General features: G+C 47.9%; 1 protein-coding gene across 1 annotated transcript in view; it reads right to left on the reverse strand.

Moving 5' to 3' along the window:
- The window catches only part of KMO (kynurenine 3-monooxygenase), an 848,456-nt gene that overhangs the window by 587,956 nt on the left and 243,311 nt on the right, over positions 1 to 17,189 (reverse strand). Inside the window, exon 5 of the mRNA XM_066594875.1 lies at positions 3,769 to 3,817. Within this exon, the coding sequence (XP_066450972.1) occupies positions 3,769 to 3,817 (49 nt within the window). The remainder of the gene's footprint in view (positions 1 to 3,768; positions 3,818 to 17,189) is intronic.

Below are 17,189 nucleotides of genomic sequence, written 5' to 3' on the forward strand. Positions count from 1 at the left end.
CTCCAGAAGTCAGGTTGCAAAGTAAACCAAAAACAGCTTTATTCCTCTAGAGCAGATGAGAGTTCAGGTTTAAGTACTTTCAAAAGTTCACACAAGATGACTTTGTGGTAAACAGTTACATTTGCAGGCATTAATCACTTTTGCATTTTTCTCAGGGAATTGGTACAAGAAAAACAACATTTGTACCCCCTGCTGTTCCTCTCACCTTTCTCCCTGGCTGTGACTATGACCATCTGACATAGTTTTGTTTCCTTCACTCCCTCATATGCTCTCAGTAGCAGTTCTGACTCTTCAATACTCACACTTGTGATGTTATTTCCTTCCTACTGCACTGGCTGGCTCTGCAATGTCTTGGCAGAGGCTTTCTTTTTCTCCCCGGTCTCTATCACAGGCCTCTCTGGGCTAGGCCGATTCAGCTCTGCCCACTCTTTTATACTGCCACACTAGCTCAACCTGTAATGGGGATCTAAGCTGCCAAGCTCAGGCCCTCTATTCTGCCTGAGCCTGGCTAACCAGTCCCCTGGCTGTTGCTAGGTGACCTGTACTTGTCAGTGAACTGGGGTCTGGGTAACTGGGAGTCCCTGAAAATGTCCCGCAACCCCTGTCCCTACCTACTTGTCCCCCCAGGCTAAGCCCTAGGGCGACAACTGGGCGATAGTCCCTAAACTCCCTAGGGATGTGAGGCAGAGTCAAACTAACAGACAAATACAAGAAACAAACAAACACAAAGGCATGTCAGGCAAAGACAAAGACAAGTCCAGAGCAGGTAAGTGAAAGCAGGAGATCAATACAAAGGAATGCAGGTGTAGGTGGAGACCAAACATACACTGGCAACTACTGACAGGAACTGAGACGTTTAAATGCTGTCAGAACTTCCACCCCAGCAGCTGATTGGGGCAGGGAGCCTGACAGCAACAGGAGCCAAAACCTGGACGCTGGAAGAAACAACCCCTGGCGCCTGCTGAAGACAGGCAGGTTCACCCAAGAGTCATGGCAACAGGAACACGGTGCGGGATGGCACCTGCCACGTCTCTAGCAACCCTACTAACTAGGTGCATGCCCCCTGCGCATGGCAGAGCGCACCTGGAGCCGGCATACCGGCTCACGGCAGCCAGGAGAAGTCCCTAGTGCAGGCACGTAGACCCCCAGAGCCGCCGGACCTGACAGTACTCCCTCTCCTATGGGGGGATACCAGACTCCCACAACCAAGAGCGGGCTTGAGTGGGAAGGCCCTGTGGAACTGTCAGACCAAACGTGGTGCATGCACATCCCTGGCGGGAACCCACGTTCGGTCCTCTCGGCCAAATCCCATCCAGTGCACCCAGTACTGTAACACACCTCTAATCCTTCTGGCATCAACAATTTGTTTGATCTCACACTCCAGCGTAGGAAACAGCAGGTTCTGGGTAGGCAGAACTGGACTCACGTACCTCTTTAACAAACTCTTAGGGAAGACCTTGTGAATCTTCCATGATCCAGGAAGAGACAGCTCATATGCCACTGGGTTAATAACTTGAGAAATAAAAAATGGACCAATAAACTGTGGAGCCAGTTTTAAGGATGGAACCTTAAGTCTCAAATTCTTAGAAGACACCTGCTCCCAAAACACAAAAGGTGCAGAGATAGTACATCTTTTATTTGACTGCCTAAGCAGTTTCTCCTGGGAACCCTGAAGCTTCTTACGAGCCTGGGCCCAAACTGTGCACATTTCATCAGTAGAAATATCACCGGGTGGAGTGTCGGAATCAGAAGGAGTAGAGAATGTAAACTGGGGATGGAACCCATAATTACAGAAAAATGGTGAAACTTGGGAAGACAAATTAACATGGTTATTTATGGCAAATTCGGCGACAGGTAAGTAGTTGGCCCACTGAAACTGATTATTAGAAACAAAAAGTCATAGGTATTGGATTAATTCTTGATTCATGCGGTCAGTTTGTCTGTTAGACTCAGGATGGAATGCAGAAGAAAAAGACAACACTTAGATTCTTGCAGAAGACTCGCCAGAAGCGAGCAACAAACTGTACCCCTCTATCCGAGACAATATCCTCTGGAATCCCATGTAGTCGAACAGCCTCCTTGATAAATATTTCTGATAATAACTTGCATAGAGGGACGAAATGTGACATTTTGGTGAAACGATCGATTATAACCCAAATGACCGTTCTCCCAAGCAAGGGTGGCAAATCAGTAATAAAGTCCATGGACAGATGGGAACATGGCCTCGATGGAATGGGCAAGGGGAGAAGAGGACCCTCAGGACCTCTCCTGAGATTCTTCCCCATTGCGCAATCCGGGCATGCGGACACAAGCAACCATACATCCCTGGCCATATGAGGCCACCAATAAACTCTGGAAAACAGTTCCTGAGTTCCCCTGATACCAGGATGACCAGCTAGGACTGAACCATGCGTCTCCTCTAACACCTTCAACCTCAATGACAAAGGAACAAAACGTTTGCCTTTCGGAAGGGCTTTAGGTGCCGATTGTTGGGCCATGTGTATAAGAGGTGAAAGGTTGGAGGAGACAGCAGCGAGAACCACCCCGGGGAAGAGAATACTCTCAGGCTCAGTACCAAAACTCCTAGACAAGGCATTCGCCTTAACATTTTTTGAGCCGGGTCTGCAATTCACCACAAAAGTTGAACCCACGAAAAGAACAAGGTCCAGCGAGCTTATCAAGCATTCAACCTCTAAGAGGAGTCTAGATAGATGAGGTTTTTATGGTCTGTGAGTACAGTGATCTGATGGAGTGCTCCTTCCAGAAAGTACCTCCATTCCTTAAACGCCCACTTAATAACTAGTAATTCCCGGTTGCATATGTCGTAATTACGTTCAGTAGACAAGAACTTCTTGGAAAAGTAGGCACAAGGTCTAAAGTTCTTGAGTGTGGAGGGACCTTGAGACAGTACCACTGCAACTCCAAATTTGGAGGCGTCTACCTCCACCTCAAACTGACTGGATAGGCCAGGCTGGATGAGGATGGGTGCAGAAGAGAAGGCAGCCCTCAGGATAGAGGAAGCCGTCAGGGCATTGGAGGACCAGGTACTCACATCAGCCCCCTTTCTGGTGAGATTAGTCAAAGGCTTAGCTACCATGGAGAAATTCTTAATAAATTTACGATAGTAGTTCGAGAACCCAAGGAAGTGCTGGAGAGCTTTCAAGGTAAGTAGCTGAGCCCATTCCGCGATAGCTTTCACCTTTACCAGATTCATCTGAATATCACTTGGTGTAATGATGTACCCCAAGAATGATATTTTCTGGACACCAAAAGCACATTTCTCAAATTTAGCAAACAATTTGTTAGCCCTGAGGCGAGTCAGCACAGTTTGTAAATGGACACGGTGAGTCTCCCAGTCAGAGAAGAATATCAGGATGTCATCCAGGTATACCACAACAAACATGCCCATGATATCCTGGAAAACAGAATTCATAAACCCTTGGAAAATGGCTGGAGCATTACATAACCCAAAAGTCACAATGAGGTATTCGAAGTGGTCAAGCGGTGTATTAAAAGCTGTCTTCCACTTGTCCCCTTCCCGTATACGGATTAGATTATAAACTCCCCTCAGGTCGAGCTTAGAGAACCACTGGGCCCTGGAAACTTGATTGAGGAGGTCGGGGGTGAGAGGTAAAGCGTATTGTATTGAGCACTCTGTAATCAATGAAGGGCCTGAGACTCCCATCCTTCTCAATAAAGAAAAACCCAGCACTAAGATTAATAATGACAAATTAAAAAAACAAAAAATGTAAAAGTGAGAATACTTACCACTAAGCAATTCTTTATTTAAATTTGCCCTTTCAACTGACAGGATACACTGTAAAGGAAATAATGAACAAATCCATTAAATTTGTGCATAAAGTGATGAAGTATATGCTCGGATTATTTAATATAAAAAGAATATCAGTCAAAAATAATTGTTTCATTTATCTTACTTATCCCTTATTCACAATTTTATAGGCTGAAATTCCTTGCAGACTTAAAGGGGCTGTACATAAAATTACAAGTTATCCTCTCCTCACAGGCTCGCTTTACCCCCTGAGAAGAATGAATTAAGTGATTGTCACGCAAGCACACTGTCGCTCTATTAATTTGCACTGCGACTGCTGAGATAGTCGAGTGGCAAGAACTCTGGTATTTAAGTCAGTTCAATTGAAATGACCAGAGTGTCGACCGTGCATGCTTGGCCAGTGCTTCATTTACTGTGACGTCACTGCAGGTGGGAGAAGAAACCCCCACAGTGACATGAAGGGGACACAGGACCCTGGTTCTTAAGATTACTAGGAGTCTCAGGTGAAACCCCTACCGATCAGCAAGTAATTCTAGTACAATCCCTTTAATGTATATGTTACAGGTAATGTGTGAAAAGCAGTTAGAGTAGATAAATTACCCACCCATACAAGGTTATTCCTCCAGGATCATCTTACATTTCAGCCATATCTATATGGAGAGAGACAGACCTCACACATTGGTGAAGCTGGATGTACTCTCAATTTGTGACAAATCATCATGCATTTCTAATCAGTTTAATTGCACTGCGCTTGTGCATAAACTATAAGAAATATGAGAAAACTATGCATAAAATTGAAAAAAAAGTTAGATTAGATTTCCCGGTAATCCTTTTTTCGGGAAGTCTCCACGACAGCACCAGCTGAGATGATCTTTCCCTGATAGGACAATAACACACTGAAAGGTTTAAAGCTCCCCCCTTCCCCTCCTTGATCACTAATTATAACAAAGCGGTAGGAGATAGGAACTAACAACGCCTAGAGTTCACCAACTCTACGAGCCATAGTGATGGCTACCAGAAAGATAGTTTTAAAAGTTAAATACCTAACTTATATTGAATCTAGAGGTTCAAACGGGAGGACCTGAAAGTGCCAAGAGAACCCAGTTTAGGATCCAAGGAGGAACCAGATTAGAGACTCTAGGTTTAAGTTGTCATGTTGCCACTAATGACTGTCGTGCCAGCCCAAAGCACTATCATGACAGCAGACAGCGCTATGGTGAGCACTAATTTTATTTTATTATTTTGTGGCTAGCAAATAATTGTGATTTTGTTTGTTCAGACACCAGTCCCCTTGGGCACAGTTTGTAGTTGTGAGTGGTGAGGTATGGAATAATACACGGGGCCCAGATATTTTGCTTAAATTGTTGTTACCACGATATTATTATATAAGGCAGTGAGATGAGGTAGTTTTTTTTAATTACATTCAGTGCATAATAATTGATACACAAATTGCAACAATGTAGACACCTGTGTCTAACTCATCCATAAACTGGGAGCTTACTCTGGATTTCTTCTCTCTATCCTTCTTTGTATTTATATTTTTTTATCTTCCTCTCTTCATATTTACATTTTTTTTAAATTTTTCCTCCTTTCACTGTCAAAGCTGTCGCTCCTCCTCAATTACTCATGGTTTCTCAGATTTTTCTCTTGTTTCTCTCTTTCACTCTCTGTTACAGCTGATCTCTGTCTCTTTTCACTTCTCTCTCCTGCATGGCACTTTCTTTTCTGCTGTCGGGTGCTTCTTTTTCTGGCGCTCTCTCTCTGGCACTTGCTTTGCCTGGTGCATCTCAGTCACTCTCTCACTCACCAACTGGCTCATTGTTGACCGTTGTCTGGTTATTTATAATCTCTGTCACCTGACCAGTTTGTCTGCAGCCAATCACAACTTATGTGGTTGCTAGGTTACCTGCCTCATTGGAGTCTCTATGCATTTTTTCTACCTTGTGCAGCTGGCTAGTAAATGTCCTTACTGGTTGCTAGGTTACCTGCATTCCTTGTGTAAACTGACTCAGATTAAACCCTAGGGCTGGTTATTATATTACTGATCCCCATAACTAAATAGTAGAGATGAGCGAGCACCAAAATGCTCGGGTGCTCGTTGCTCAAGTCAAACTTTTCGCGATGCTCGAGAGCTTGTTTCGAGTAATGAACCCCATTGAAGTCAATGGGCGACTCGAGCATTTTTGTATATGACCGATGCTAGGTCTTCGCTTGTGAAACTCTGGAAAACATCCGAAAGTCAAGGAAACACCACAGAAACGGATAGGCAAGGGCAGGGGCAGCAAGCGTGGTTGCATCTCTGGCTCCCAGGTCCCACTATTAAGCCACAATAGGGGCAATTTTTACTTCGGACAAACCCTCATTAGCAAGGCACACCTTAGCTAAGCACCACACTACCTGCAACAAAGGACAATCACTGCCTGCGGGTCACACCTCTGCCTCTTCTTCTAGGTTACATGCTGCCCAACCCCTCGCACGACCGTGCGTCCACAGCGCACACAAAAGTTTCCCTGCGCAGCCTTCAGCTGCCCTCATGCCGCACGCTCACTTCATACCTACACCACCCTCATGTCTATTTCTAAGTGCATCTGTGATGAGGAGGAACCGGAGGCAGCAGAGGGTTGGCAGGGCCAGGCAGCGACCCTCTTTGAAAGGCGGGAGGGCAATAGCCCACAATGCTGTTGAGAATCGATGATAAATTGACGTACGATCATCATTCCAATCCCGTGCCACCTCAGTCGCAAAATTGCCAGGAGCTGCAAAGTATAGGCAGACCCCTGTAACATTTCTGTAGCAGCAGTATAGGCAGACCCCTTTAACATTTCTGTAGCAGCAGTATAGGCAGACCCCTGTAACATTTCTGTAGCAGAAGTATAGGCAGACCCCTGTAACATTTCTGTAGCAGAAGTATAGGCACAGACTCCTGTAACATTTCTGTAGAAGCAGTATAGGCAGACCCCAGTACCATTTCTGTAGCAGCAGTATAGGCAGACCCCTGTAACATTTCTGTAGCAGCAGTATAGGCAGACCCCTGTAACATTTCTGTAGCAAAAGTATGGGTGAACCCCTGAGACATTGGTGTACCATTACTGTAGGCGAAGTACGGTAAAATTAGTTAGAGAACAGTATAGGCGAGGGCCAGAAAAATCAGTGTACCAAGAATACAAGCGTACCTCTGAAAAATTTATCAATCGAAAAAATTGTAAGCAGAGCCTTTTGGGCCGCAGAAAAATTGGTAGTTCAGCGTGATGACATGTTGTTTCAGGAGGAGGAGTAGGAGTAGGAGGACTAATATCCGAGAGTGATTGACAAAGCTAATTACCCCTTTTTTTTCCGGTGATAGAGAATGCTTATTTATCCGGTTGCAGTGAAAAGAATCTTTAGGTACCGCTGCTTTCCGCCGGTGGAGAAGAGAAGTCTGGGGAAATCCAGGCTTTGTTCATCTTTATGAGTGTAAGCATGTCGGCACTGTCAGTTGACAGGCAGGTACGCTTATCTGTTATGATTCCCCCAGCTGCACTAAGCACCCTCTCTGACAAGACCCTAGCGGCAGGGCAAGCCAACACCTCCAGGGCGTACAGAGCAAGTTCGTGCCACGTGTCCAGCTTTGACAACCAATAGTTGTATGGAGCAGAGGCATCACGTAGGACGGTGGTATGATCAACTACGTACTCCCTCACCATCTTTTTACAGTGCTCCCTCCAACTTAGCCTTGACTAGGGAGTGGTGACACAGTCTTGCTGGGGAGCCATAAAGCTGGCAAAGGCCTTGGAGAGTGTTCTCCTGCCTCTGCGCTGTAAATGCTGCCTGATCTTAGCGCCTCCCCTGCTACTTGGCCCTCGGAACTGCGCCTTCTGCCGCTAGCGCTGTCATATGGGAAGTTTACCATCACTTTTTCCACCAGGGCCCTGTGGTATTGCATCACTCTCGTACCCCTTTCCTCTACGGGAATGAGAGTGGAAAGGTTCTTCTAGCACCATGGGTTGAGAAGGATGTACACCCAGTAATCCGTGTTGACCAGAATGCGTCTAACGCGAGGGTCATGAGAAAGGCAGCTTAACATGAAGTCAGCCATGTGTGCCAGGGTGCCAGTACGCAAGACATGGCTGTCATCACTACGAAGATGACTTTCGGGATTCTCCTCCTCCTCCACAGCCCATACACGCTGAACAGATGACAGGCAAGCAGCATGAGTACCCTCTGCAGTGTGCCCAGCTATCTCTTCCCCCTCCTCCCCCTCCTCCTCCAAAAAGCGCTGAGATATAGACATGAGGGTGGTCTGGCTATCAAGCGACATACTGTCATCCCCCGTCGCCTGTTTCAACCGCAAAGCGTCTGCCTTTATGCTTAGCAGCGAACTTCTCAACAGGCATAGCAGCGGCATGGTAATGCTAATGATTGCAGCATCGCCGCTCACCATCTGGGTAAACTCCCCAAAGTTTCCGAGGACCTGGCAGATATCTGCCATCCAGGCCCACTCCTCGGTAAAGAATTGGGGAGGCTGACTACCACTACGCCGCCCATGTTGGAGTTGGTATTCCACTATTGCTCTATGCTGCTCATAGAGCCTGGCCAACATGTGCAGCGTAGAAGTCCAGCGTGTGGGCACGTCGCACAGCAGTCGGTGCTTTGGCAGATTAAACCGATGTTGCAGGGTCCTCAGGGTGGCAGCGTCCGTGGTGGACTTGCGGAAATGTGCGCAGACGCGGTGCACCTTGCCAAGCAGGTCAGACAAGTGAGAGTAGTTTTTCAGAAACCGCTGAACCAGCAGATTGAAGACGTGGGCCAGGCATGGCACGTGTGTGAGGCTGCCGAGCTGCATAGCCGCCGCCAAGTTATGGCCGTTGTCACACACGACCATGCCCGGTTGGAGGCTCAGCGGTGAAAGAAAGAGGTTGGTCTGCTCTGTCAGACCCTGCAACAGTTCGGGGGCCGTGTGCCTCTTGTCACCTAAGCTGAGTAGTTTCAGCACGGCCTGCTGACGCTTGCCCACAGCTGTGCTACCGAGCCGTGCCACACCGACTACTGGCGACGTGCTGCTCACACTTGTTAATTGAGAGGTAGAGGTTGCGTAGGAGGAGGAGGGGGAGGGTTTGGAGGAGGTGGCATAAACCGCCGCAGATACCAGCACCGAGGTAGGACCCGCTATTCTGGGTGTGGGTAGGTCGTGAGCGGTTCCAGGCTCTGACTCGGTCCCAGCCTCCACCAAATTCACCCAATGTGCCGTCAGGGAGATATAGTGGCCCTGCTCGCCAGTACTTGTCCACGTGTCCGTTGTTAAGTGGACCTTGGCAGTAACCACGTTGGTGAGAGCATGATTTATGTTGCGGGAGACGTGCTGGTGTAGGGCTGGGACGGCACACCGGGAAAAATAGTGGCGACTGGGGACCGAGTAGCGCGGGACCGCCGCCACCATCATGTTTTTGAAAGCCTCCATTTCCACAAGCCTGTACGGCAGCATCTCCAGGCTGGTCAATTCGGCAATGTGCACGTTTAAAGCTTATGCGTGTGGGTACGTGGCGGTGTATTTGCGCTTGCACTCCAACGCTTTTGCTAGCGACAGCTGAACGCTGCGCTGAGAGACATTGCTGGAAGGGGTCGAGGACAGTGGAGGTGAGGGTGTGGGTGCAGGCCAGGAGGCGCTCGTGCCTGTGTCCTGAGAGGGGGGTTGGATTTGAGTGGCAGGTTGGGGCACAGGGAAAGAGGCAGTGGTGTGACCCGGAGGCGGTGAACGGCCTTCGTCCCACCTTGTGGGGTGCTTGGCCATCATATGCCTGTGCATGCTAGTGGTGGCGAGGCTGGTTGTGGTGGCTCCCTGGCTGATCTTGGTGCGACACAGGTTGCACACCACTGTTCGTCGGTCGTCCACGCTCTCACTGAAAAACATCCACACCTTTGAACACCTAGCCCACTGCACGGAGGCTTGGCGCGAGGGGGTGCTTTGGGAAACAGTTGGGGGATTCTTCGCTCTGGCCCTGCCTCTACCCCTGGCCACCCTACTGCCTATTCCAACCTGTCCTGCTGCTGCACTTGCCTCCTCCTCTGAAGCCCTGTCCTCAGTTGGCTTAGCAAACCAGGTGGGGTCAGTCACCTCATCGTCCAGCTGCTCTTCCTCCGAATCCTCTGTGCGCTCCTCACTTGGACTTACTGCCCTTACTACTATCTCACTGTTAAGACAACTGTGTCTCATCATCATCATCCTCATCACCCACTGAAAGCTCTTGAGACAGTTGCCGGAAGTCCCCAGCCTCATCACCCAGACCCCGGGAACTTTCCAAATGTTGGGTGTCGGTCACAACAAACTCCTCAGGTGAGAGAGGAACCATTTTTTGCCACTCATGGCAGGGACCCGAGAACAGATCCTGGGAGTCTGCCTGCTCATCAGAGTATGTCATTTTCATGGAGTGAGGAGGCTGGGAGGAAGGAGGAGCAGCAGCCAGAGGATTCAGAGTTGCAGTCCCTAAGCCGGGAGTAGTGAACTGCGTAGAAGACTGGGTGGCCGATACATTGTTGGATGCATTTTCTGCCATCCACAACAGGACCTGCTTACACTGCTCTGTTTGTAATAAAGGTCTACCACGTGGACCCATAAATTGTGATATGAAGCTGGGGACCCCAGAAACTTGCCTCTCTCCTAATCCCGCAGCAGCCGGCTGTCATTCTCCTGGACCAGGAACTCGGCCTGTGCCCACACCCTCACTTGGACCTCCACGTCCTCATCCGCATCCACGTCCTCGACCCCTACCCCTCATCATGGCGGATTACGAGCAGAGCAAGGGCCAAATAAATTACCACACTGTACAGCACTGGCAACTGGGCCTTAATTCACCGCACACAGAGACTTGTAGATAGCGGAGGCTCTATGCTGTGACTAGGAAAAAGTAACCCGCTGTCTTGCGCTGATACATAGGGGTAATTTACTGCTCGCAGAGATTTGTAGATTATAGAGTGGGAGAAGTGTGGAGTGGGAGAAGACTCTAAAGCCAGTGGATAGTGCTGGTAACTGCGGCGATCTCAACTCCACCAGTGGAAAGGGTATTGTGAGACGCTCTGCACAGCGGCTGAGCTGAAATACTTAGCAGTGGCCCCGGTAATATTACAGTACTGTTTAGCGGTGAGACCGCTGTCTAATTTACTGCAGACAGAGAACGGTATAAATAAGTATGGAATTATTTGCGTGCACTTTCACGCTGAGAGTGGTATTTTAACGCAAACTCTAGCAAGAAAAAAAAATGACAGAAGGCTGCAAACAGGCCTAGCTGCGTAATACAAAAATGAAAGCACTACAACACCCAGCAGCCACCCAGTAAAATGCACATGGTCAGATGTAGCCCTAAGAAGGATCTTTGGGGTTCTTGAAGACAGGATCCTACACTACCACTTTCCCTATCTCAGCAGCAGTTTCCCTTTACTCTGTATAATAGACTGCAGACTGAGAACTCTATAGCTGTAATGGCCTGCACAGCCCGAGATGAAAAAAAAAATTGTGCAAAACTGCTCCCAGCCAGCCACAACAGTAATGCACACGGTCAGATGTGGCCCTAAGGACGACTGTTGGGGTTCTTAAAGACAGAATCCTACACTACCACTTTCCCTATACTCTCCCAGTGTGTGTCTGAGGCGAGCCGTGGGCGGGACCACTTTAAATACTCGGTGGTCACTTGATCTCGCCAGCCACTCACTGCAGAGGGGTGGGAAAGGGCTGGCACGTCACAGGAGGAAGTGGTAATGCCTTCCCTGCATGTCTATTGGCTAGAAAATGGCGCTAAACATGCTGGGAAGGAAATGGAATTGACTCAAGTACCGCGTGGTGCTCGTCTCGAGTAACGAGTATCTCAAGTACCCTAATGCTCGAACGAGCATCAAGCTCAGACAAGTGTGCTCGCTCATCTCTACTAAACAGTGCTGTGTAGTGCTTATTTACAGGCCACTACAAAGTTGAACTGCAGCCTTTAGAAAACTAGAGACCCAACTTACCTCTGATAGCCCATGTGATCTATTGTCCTCAAGGAGGGGGGCGGCAGCGACACACTGGACTCCAAAGCAGTAGATGATCTTCACGGCAAGCTTTATTTTCCACCACAGCAAACAAGAGTCATTCACCGTAGCATAGGCATCACGCAGGGTGCTCAAGTCCATCCAAACATACAGGCAGTTAGCACCATACCATGTTTACAGAGGTTTCCCTCCTCAGGCTGTCAGGCCCTGACTTCCTAGAGCTGCAGTCTTCTATGCTCCAGTTATGAGGTCAGGGCCTACAGCTGCACTTCCAGAGAACTAGGGTAAAGCTGTGGACTGGAGCACCATCCTGTCCAGACTAAAAGCCTGGGAGGGAGGTATACGCCATTGACAACTTCACCCTTTGCATGTCTACACCCAGTATCATAAAAAGCACTAAGATGCCACCTGTACCCTTAGTGTGCTAGGTAAGACCAAGATCCAACCCATCCTTTAAAAATTCTAAGATCACCCTAGTACCTGGAGATAAAAAGCGCAGACGTCTATTCTCACATCAGGATGAACATTTCTTTCAGATCTTTAAATATATTTTTATTAGTTGTAGCTTTCCTACCAGATAATAATGTATTTACCACCTTGACTATTAAGGAATTTAGAGAAAAAGCATACATCAGTCCCTGACCCAAATTCTGTACTAGCACATCTATGGCCACCCTATGGTCTTCTGGACTGAGGAAAAGGAAGGTTCTTATTTTCCAATTCTTCCTGGTGGCAAAAATATCTATTTGGCTAACCTCCCACCTGAGCACTATATTCTGGAAGATATTTTGCAAAAGTGACCATTCTCCTGGATCTAGACTTTGGCGACTGAGGAAATCCACCATAATGATTTGAGCACCAGTCAAGTGGGTTGCTGATATAAACCGAATATGGTACTCTGCCCAGTGAAAACATTTTTTGAACTATGCTTTGTAGTGATGCATACCGGGCTCCCCTTTGATGTCGAACATACAGCAATGTCACAGCTGTGACATTGTCCTTTGTCTAGATACGGAATAATCGCAATTGACCTATTGCTTAGGATAGCAACCATCTCCGCCATTACTTTTGTAAAAATCCATGGGGCTAAAGATATCCCGAAAGGGAGGCATCTGTATTGGAAATGCCGTAACTTTCCTTCCATAACAATCATGAACTTGTTGCAGCCGTTCAGAGGCCTGCACCTTGCTTGCAGGCCAGACCAGGTTTTGGGTGTGCCCTTGCTTCTCTGGGAGCTGAGGGGTGTGGTAGCTGCAGGAGTAATGTCAGTCAGCACCTGGTGCTGAGTAGCCTGGTTCCTACTTAAACGGAGCCAGCACTATCTCCTGTGCTGGTCAATACTTCAGTTGCCTTTGGACAGCGACGGAGCAACACATCTTGGCTGAAGCTCTCAATGCTAGCTAAGTTCTTTTCTGTTTTGCTTGGTTTTCTGTTTCACTTCTCTTTTGTGCTAAGGCTCCCTGATAGGGACTCATCAGCGGCCCAGGCACGTGTGCGGGCTCACACTTGTCAGAACGATAGATCCGTTGAGTAGGCAGGGCCCCCTCCAGAGCTAGGAGACTATAGGGAGAGAATTCCCTAAAGTTTTTGTTTCCTTTGCACAGTTGTGCCTTTTTGTTTGTGTTATTGAGGTTGCACGTCCGGAGGACGCAACAGATTGACCAGCCCTTACCTACTCTGGAGATTCTGTGCAGTTAACATGAATCCCCTTGAGGTTTTGTCGCACCAGCTCGGCACGCTGGCTGCGGAGGTCGCTGAGATTAAACAGCGACAACTTGCGCTGCAGGTTCCCAGCAAGGAACCAAAAATTGAGCTACCGGACCGTTTTTCTGGTGATAGGCAGAAATTCGGATCATTTTGAGAGGCCTGTAAGCTCCATTTCAGACTGCGTCCTAGCTCTTCAGGGGATGACGCCCAGAGGGTGGGCATTGTAATGTCTAGACTGCAGGGGGTGCCACAGGCATGGGCGTTTTCATTACCCCCGACGTCTGAGGCTCTGACCTCAGTGGATAACTTTTTTGGTGCTTTGGGTCTTATTTATGACGACCCCGATAAGATAGCCGTGGCTGAGGGAAATATCAGACGTTTGCGACAGAGAGATTCCACGGTTGAAGATTGTTGTGCTAAGTTTCGACGTTGGGCAGCAGAAACTCAGTGGAATGACCCTGCTTTAAAGAGCCAGTTCCATTGTGGTCTGTCCAATGAGATCGAGGACGTACTGGTAGGACATCCAGTACCTCGCAATCTAGATGAGGCCATGTCTCTGGATATTAAAGTTGGGAGACGGATCAGGGAGAGGCATCAGGAACTGTCTACGGATCTCGACCTCCTACCTACAGGTATGGAAGAACCCATGCAGTTGGGGTCTCTAGCTGGCAGGGTTAGGAGGAGAAGGACGGTACAGTTTAATGGCCGATGCTTTGTCTGTAATCGTACAGGTCATATGGCTCAGTTTTGCCCACGTCGTAATGCTCAGTCAGAAAACTAGATGGCCTGGAGGTTAGAGGGAAGGTCCCTCTAGGCCATCAGATTGCTTGGGTATCCGCTTCCAGGCTGGTACTTCCCGCTGAAATTCGTTGTGCAGTGTTGTCAGTCCCATACGAGTCTTTTGGATTGTGGAGCTAGAATTAATTTAATACATCAGGAGACTGTCAAACGTCTAGGCTTAGAGATGAGTGCTTTGGATTGTCCCATCCCGGTGTTCGCCATTGATGCTGCTCCACTATCTCAGAGAAAACTGAGTTTTTGTGTACCTAATGTCCATTTAAGGATTGGGCTGTTCCACACGGAATGTATAACACTATATGTCATGGAATCCCTCCCTATGCAAGTAGTCTTGGGGTTGCCCTGGCTGCGCTTACACAACCCAGTAGTGGACTGGGAAGAGGGGGACATTGTTAAATGGAGCCCTGGTTGTCTGTCCAGCTGCATTTCTGCTGATATAGCCTCCATTCAGGCAGAGGAGTTGCCTGAATTTATAGCCAATTTCTCTGATTTGTTTTTCGAAGAAGGGGCAGACAAATTACCACCGCACAGAAAGGGAGATTGTGCCATTGAACTTCTCCCTGACTGCAAATTCCCCAAGAGTCGCATGTTCAACATATCGGCCCCTGAGAGACTGGCGATCAAAGATTATATCCAGGACAGCTTGAGAAGGAATCATATACGGCCATCTAATTCCCCACTAGCAGCTGGTTTCTTTTTTATAAAGAAAAAAGATGGCGGGTTACGTCCCTGTGTTGACTTTGGGGAATTGAAGAAAAACACGAAACACAACCCATACCCTCTTCCCCTTATTCCGGATCTGTTTTCGCAGTTGAGTGGCTCCAACTGGTTTTACAAACTAGACTTGCGCGGGGCATATAATTTAATCCGGATTAAGGAGGGGGACGAGTGGAAGACTGCGTTTAATACCCCAGAGGGGTATTTTTAGAGTCTGGTGATGCCTTTTGGTCTCACTCATGCCCCTGCGGTATTCCAGTCCTTGATCAATGAGGTTCTCTCTCAGTTTGTGGGCAGATTTGTACTAGTATACTTGGATGATATTTTGATCTTCTCTCCGGATTTTGAATCCCATGTTTTTCATGTTCGCCAGGTCCTCCAAGCTCTGTGTGAGAATTGTTTGTTCACCAAAAGAGAAAAGTGTGTGTTTGCTGTACAAGAGATCACATTTTTGGGGCATATAATTACCCACGAAGGGTTCAAGATGGATCCTGAGAAGATTCGAGCGGTGCAGGATTGGGTCCTACCAGAAAATGAGAAAGCCTTACAAAGGTTCTTGGGGTTCGCCAACTATTACCGTAGATTCATTAGGAATTTTTTGGTGATAGTTAAACCTCTTACTGATATGACTAAGAAGGGGTGCTTTCCTACTAAATGGTCGACGGAAGCTATGCAGTCATTTCAGAGATTGAAGAGGTGTTTTGCTACTGCTCCAGTTCTGGTGCAGCCAGATTCTTTCAGGCTCTTTATTCTTGAGGTCGATGCTTCAGAGGTGGGGGTTGGAGCAGTTCTCTGTCAGGGAACAGACACATTGCAAGATCTCTGCCCGTGTACATTCTTCTCTCGTAAATTTTCGTCTTCGGAGCGAAATTATGATATTGGGGACAGGGAATTGCTGGCGATTAAATGGGCATTCGAGGAGTGGCGTCATTTTCTAGAGGGGGCGCGACACAAAGTAACGGTTTTCACGGATCACAAAAACCTCATATATCTGGAATCTGAGATTTAATTCCATACAGGCATGCTGGTCGCTTTTCTTTTCCTGTTTCAATTTTTTTGTTACATATCGTCCAGGCTGGAAGAATGTGAAGGCCGATGCTCTTTCCAGAAGTTTTCTTCCAGTAGTTTCTGAGGAACCTCCTGCCCCTATCCTATCTGAAGGGGTCATGTGTCGGTGGTGTCATTAGAGTTAGAGGAGCAAGTCCGTAAAGCACAACATTTGGCCCCGTCAAAGCTTCCGGCTGGGAAGCTTTTTTTTCCAGTTCATCTAAGGCTGCAGGTGCTGGCCGAGATTCACAGTTCGGTGTTGGCCGGGCATCCGGGGATTAATAATACCTGTAAGTTACTCTCTAGAACATATTGGTGGCCGTCATTACGACGAGATATGTTCAGTTTTGTTTCGTCATGTGAGGTGTGTGCCAGAACCAAGTCATCCCGCAGTCGGCCAGCCGGTATGTTATTGCCGCTGCCTATTCCTAAGAGACCATGGACGCATTTGTCCATGGACTTCATTACGGATTTACCACCTTCCGATGGCAACACTGTTGTGGGGGTGGTAGTGGACCGTTTTAGTAAAATGTGCCATTTTGTGGCACTCCCCGGTTTACCTAATGCCAAGACGTTGGCGAGTTTGTTCATTTGCCACATCGTTAGACTACATAGTTTGCCAGAGAATATAGTCTCCGATCGCGGTGTACAATTTGTTTCTAGCTTTTGGCGAATAGTCTGCTCTCGTTTGGGTGTCCAGCTTTCGTTTTTCTCGGCATACCATCCTGAGACCAATGGGCAAACTGAGAGGTGCAATCAGAACCTGGAGCAGTATTTACGTTGTTATGCCTCGGAAAATCAGGAGGAGTGGTCGAAGTTCTTACCTCAAGCCGAGTTTGCTCTTAACAATAGACCACTGGAGGCTACGGGGACTTCACCGTTCTTCTGTAACTATGGATTTCACACATGTTTTGGCCTCCTTTCCAAGAGGGTTTTGGAGGTACCAGAAGCAAATTAGTTTTGTTTCGATATTGAGGCCGGGTGCGCGGATGTCCAGAAAAATTTACAGCGATTCGTTCGGCGCAGCAAGCGAGTTGCAGACAGTCACCGCTCTGATGGGGCGGGATTCTGTGTTGGAGACTTGGTATGGTTGTCTACCAGAAATATAAAACTCAAACAACCATCCGCTAAA

This window comes from Eleutherodactylus coqui, chromosome 3 (genome assembly GCF_035609145.1).
Source record: "Eleutherodactylus coqui strain aEleCoq1 chromosome 3, aEleCoq1.hap1, whole genome shotgun sequence".
Lineage (NCBI taxonomy): Eukaryota > Metazoa > Chordata > Amphibia > Anura > Eleutherodactylidae > Eleutherodactylus > Eleutherodactylus coqui.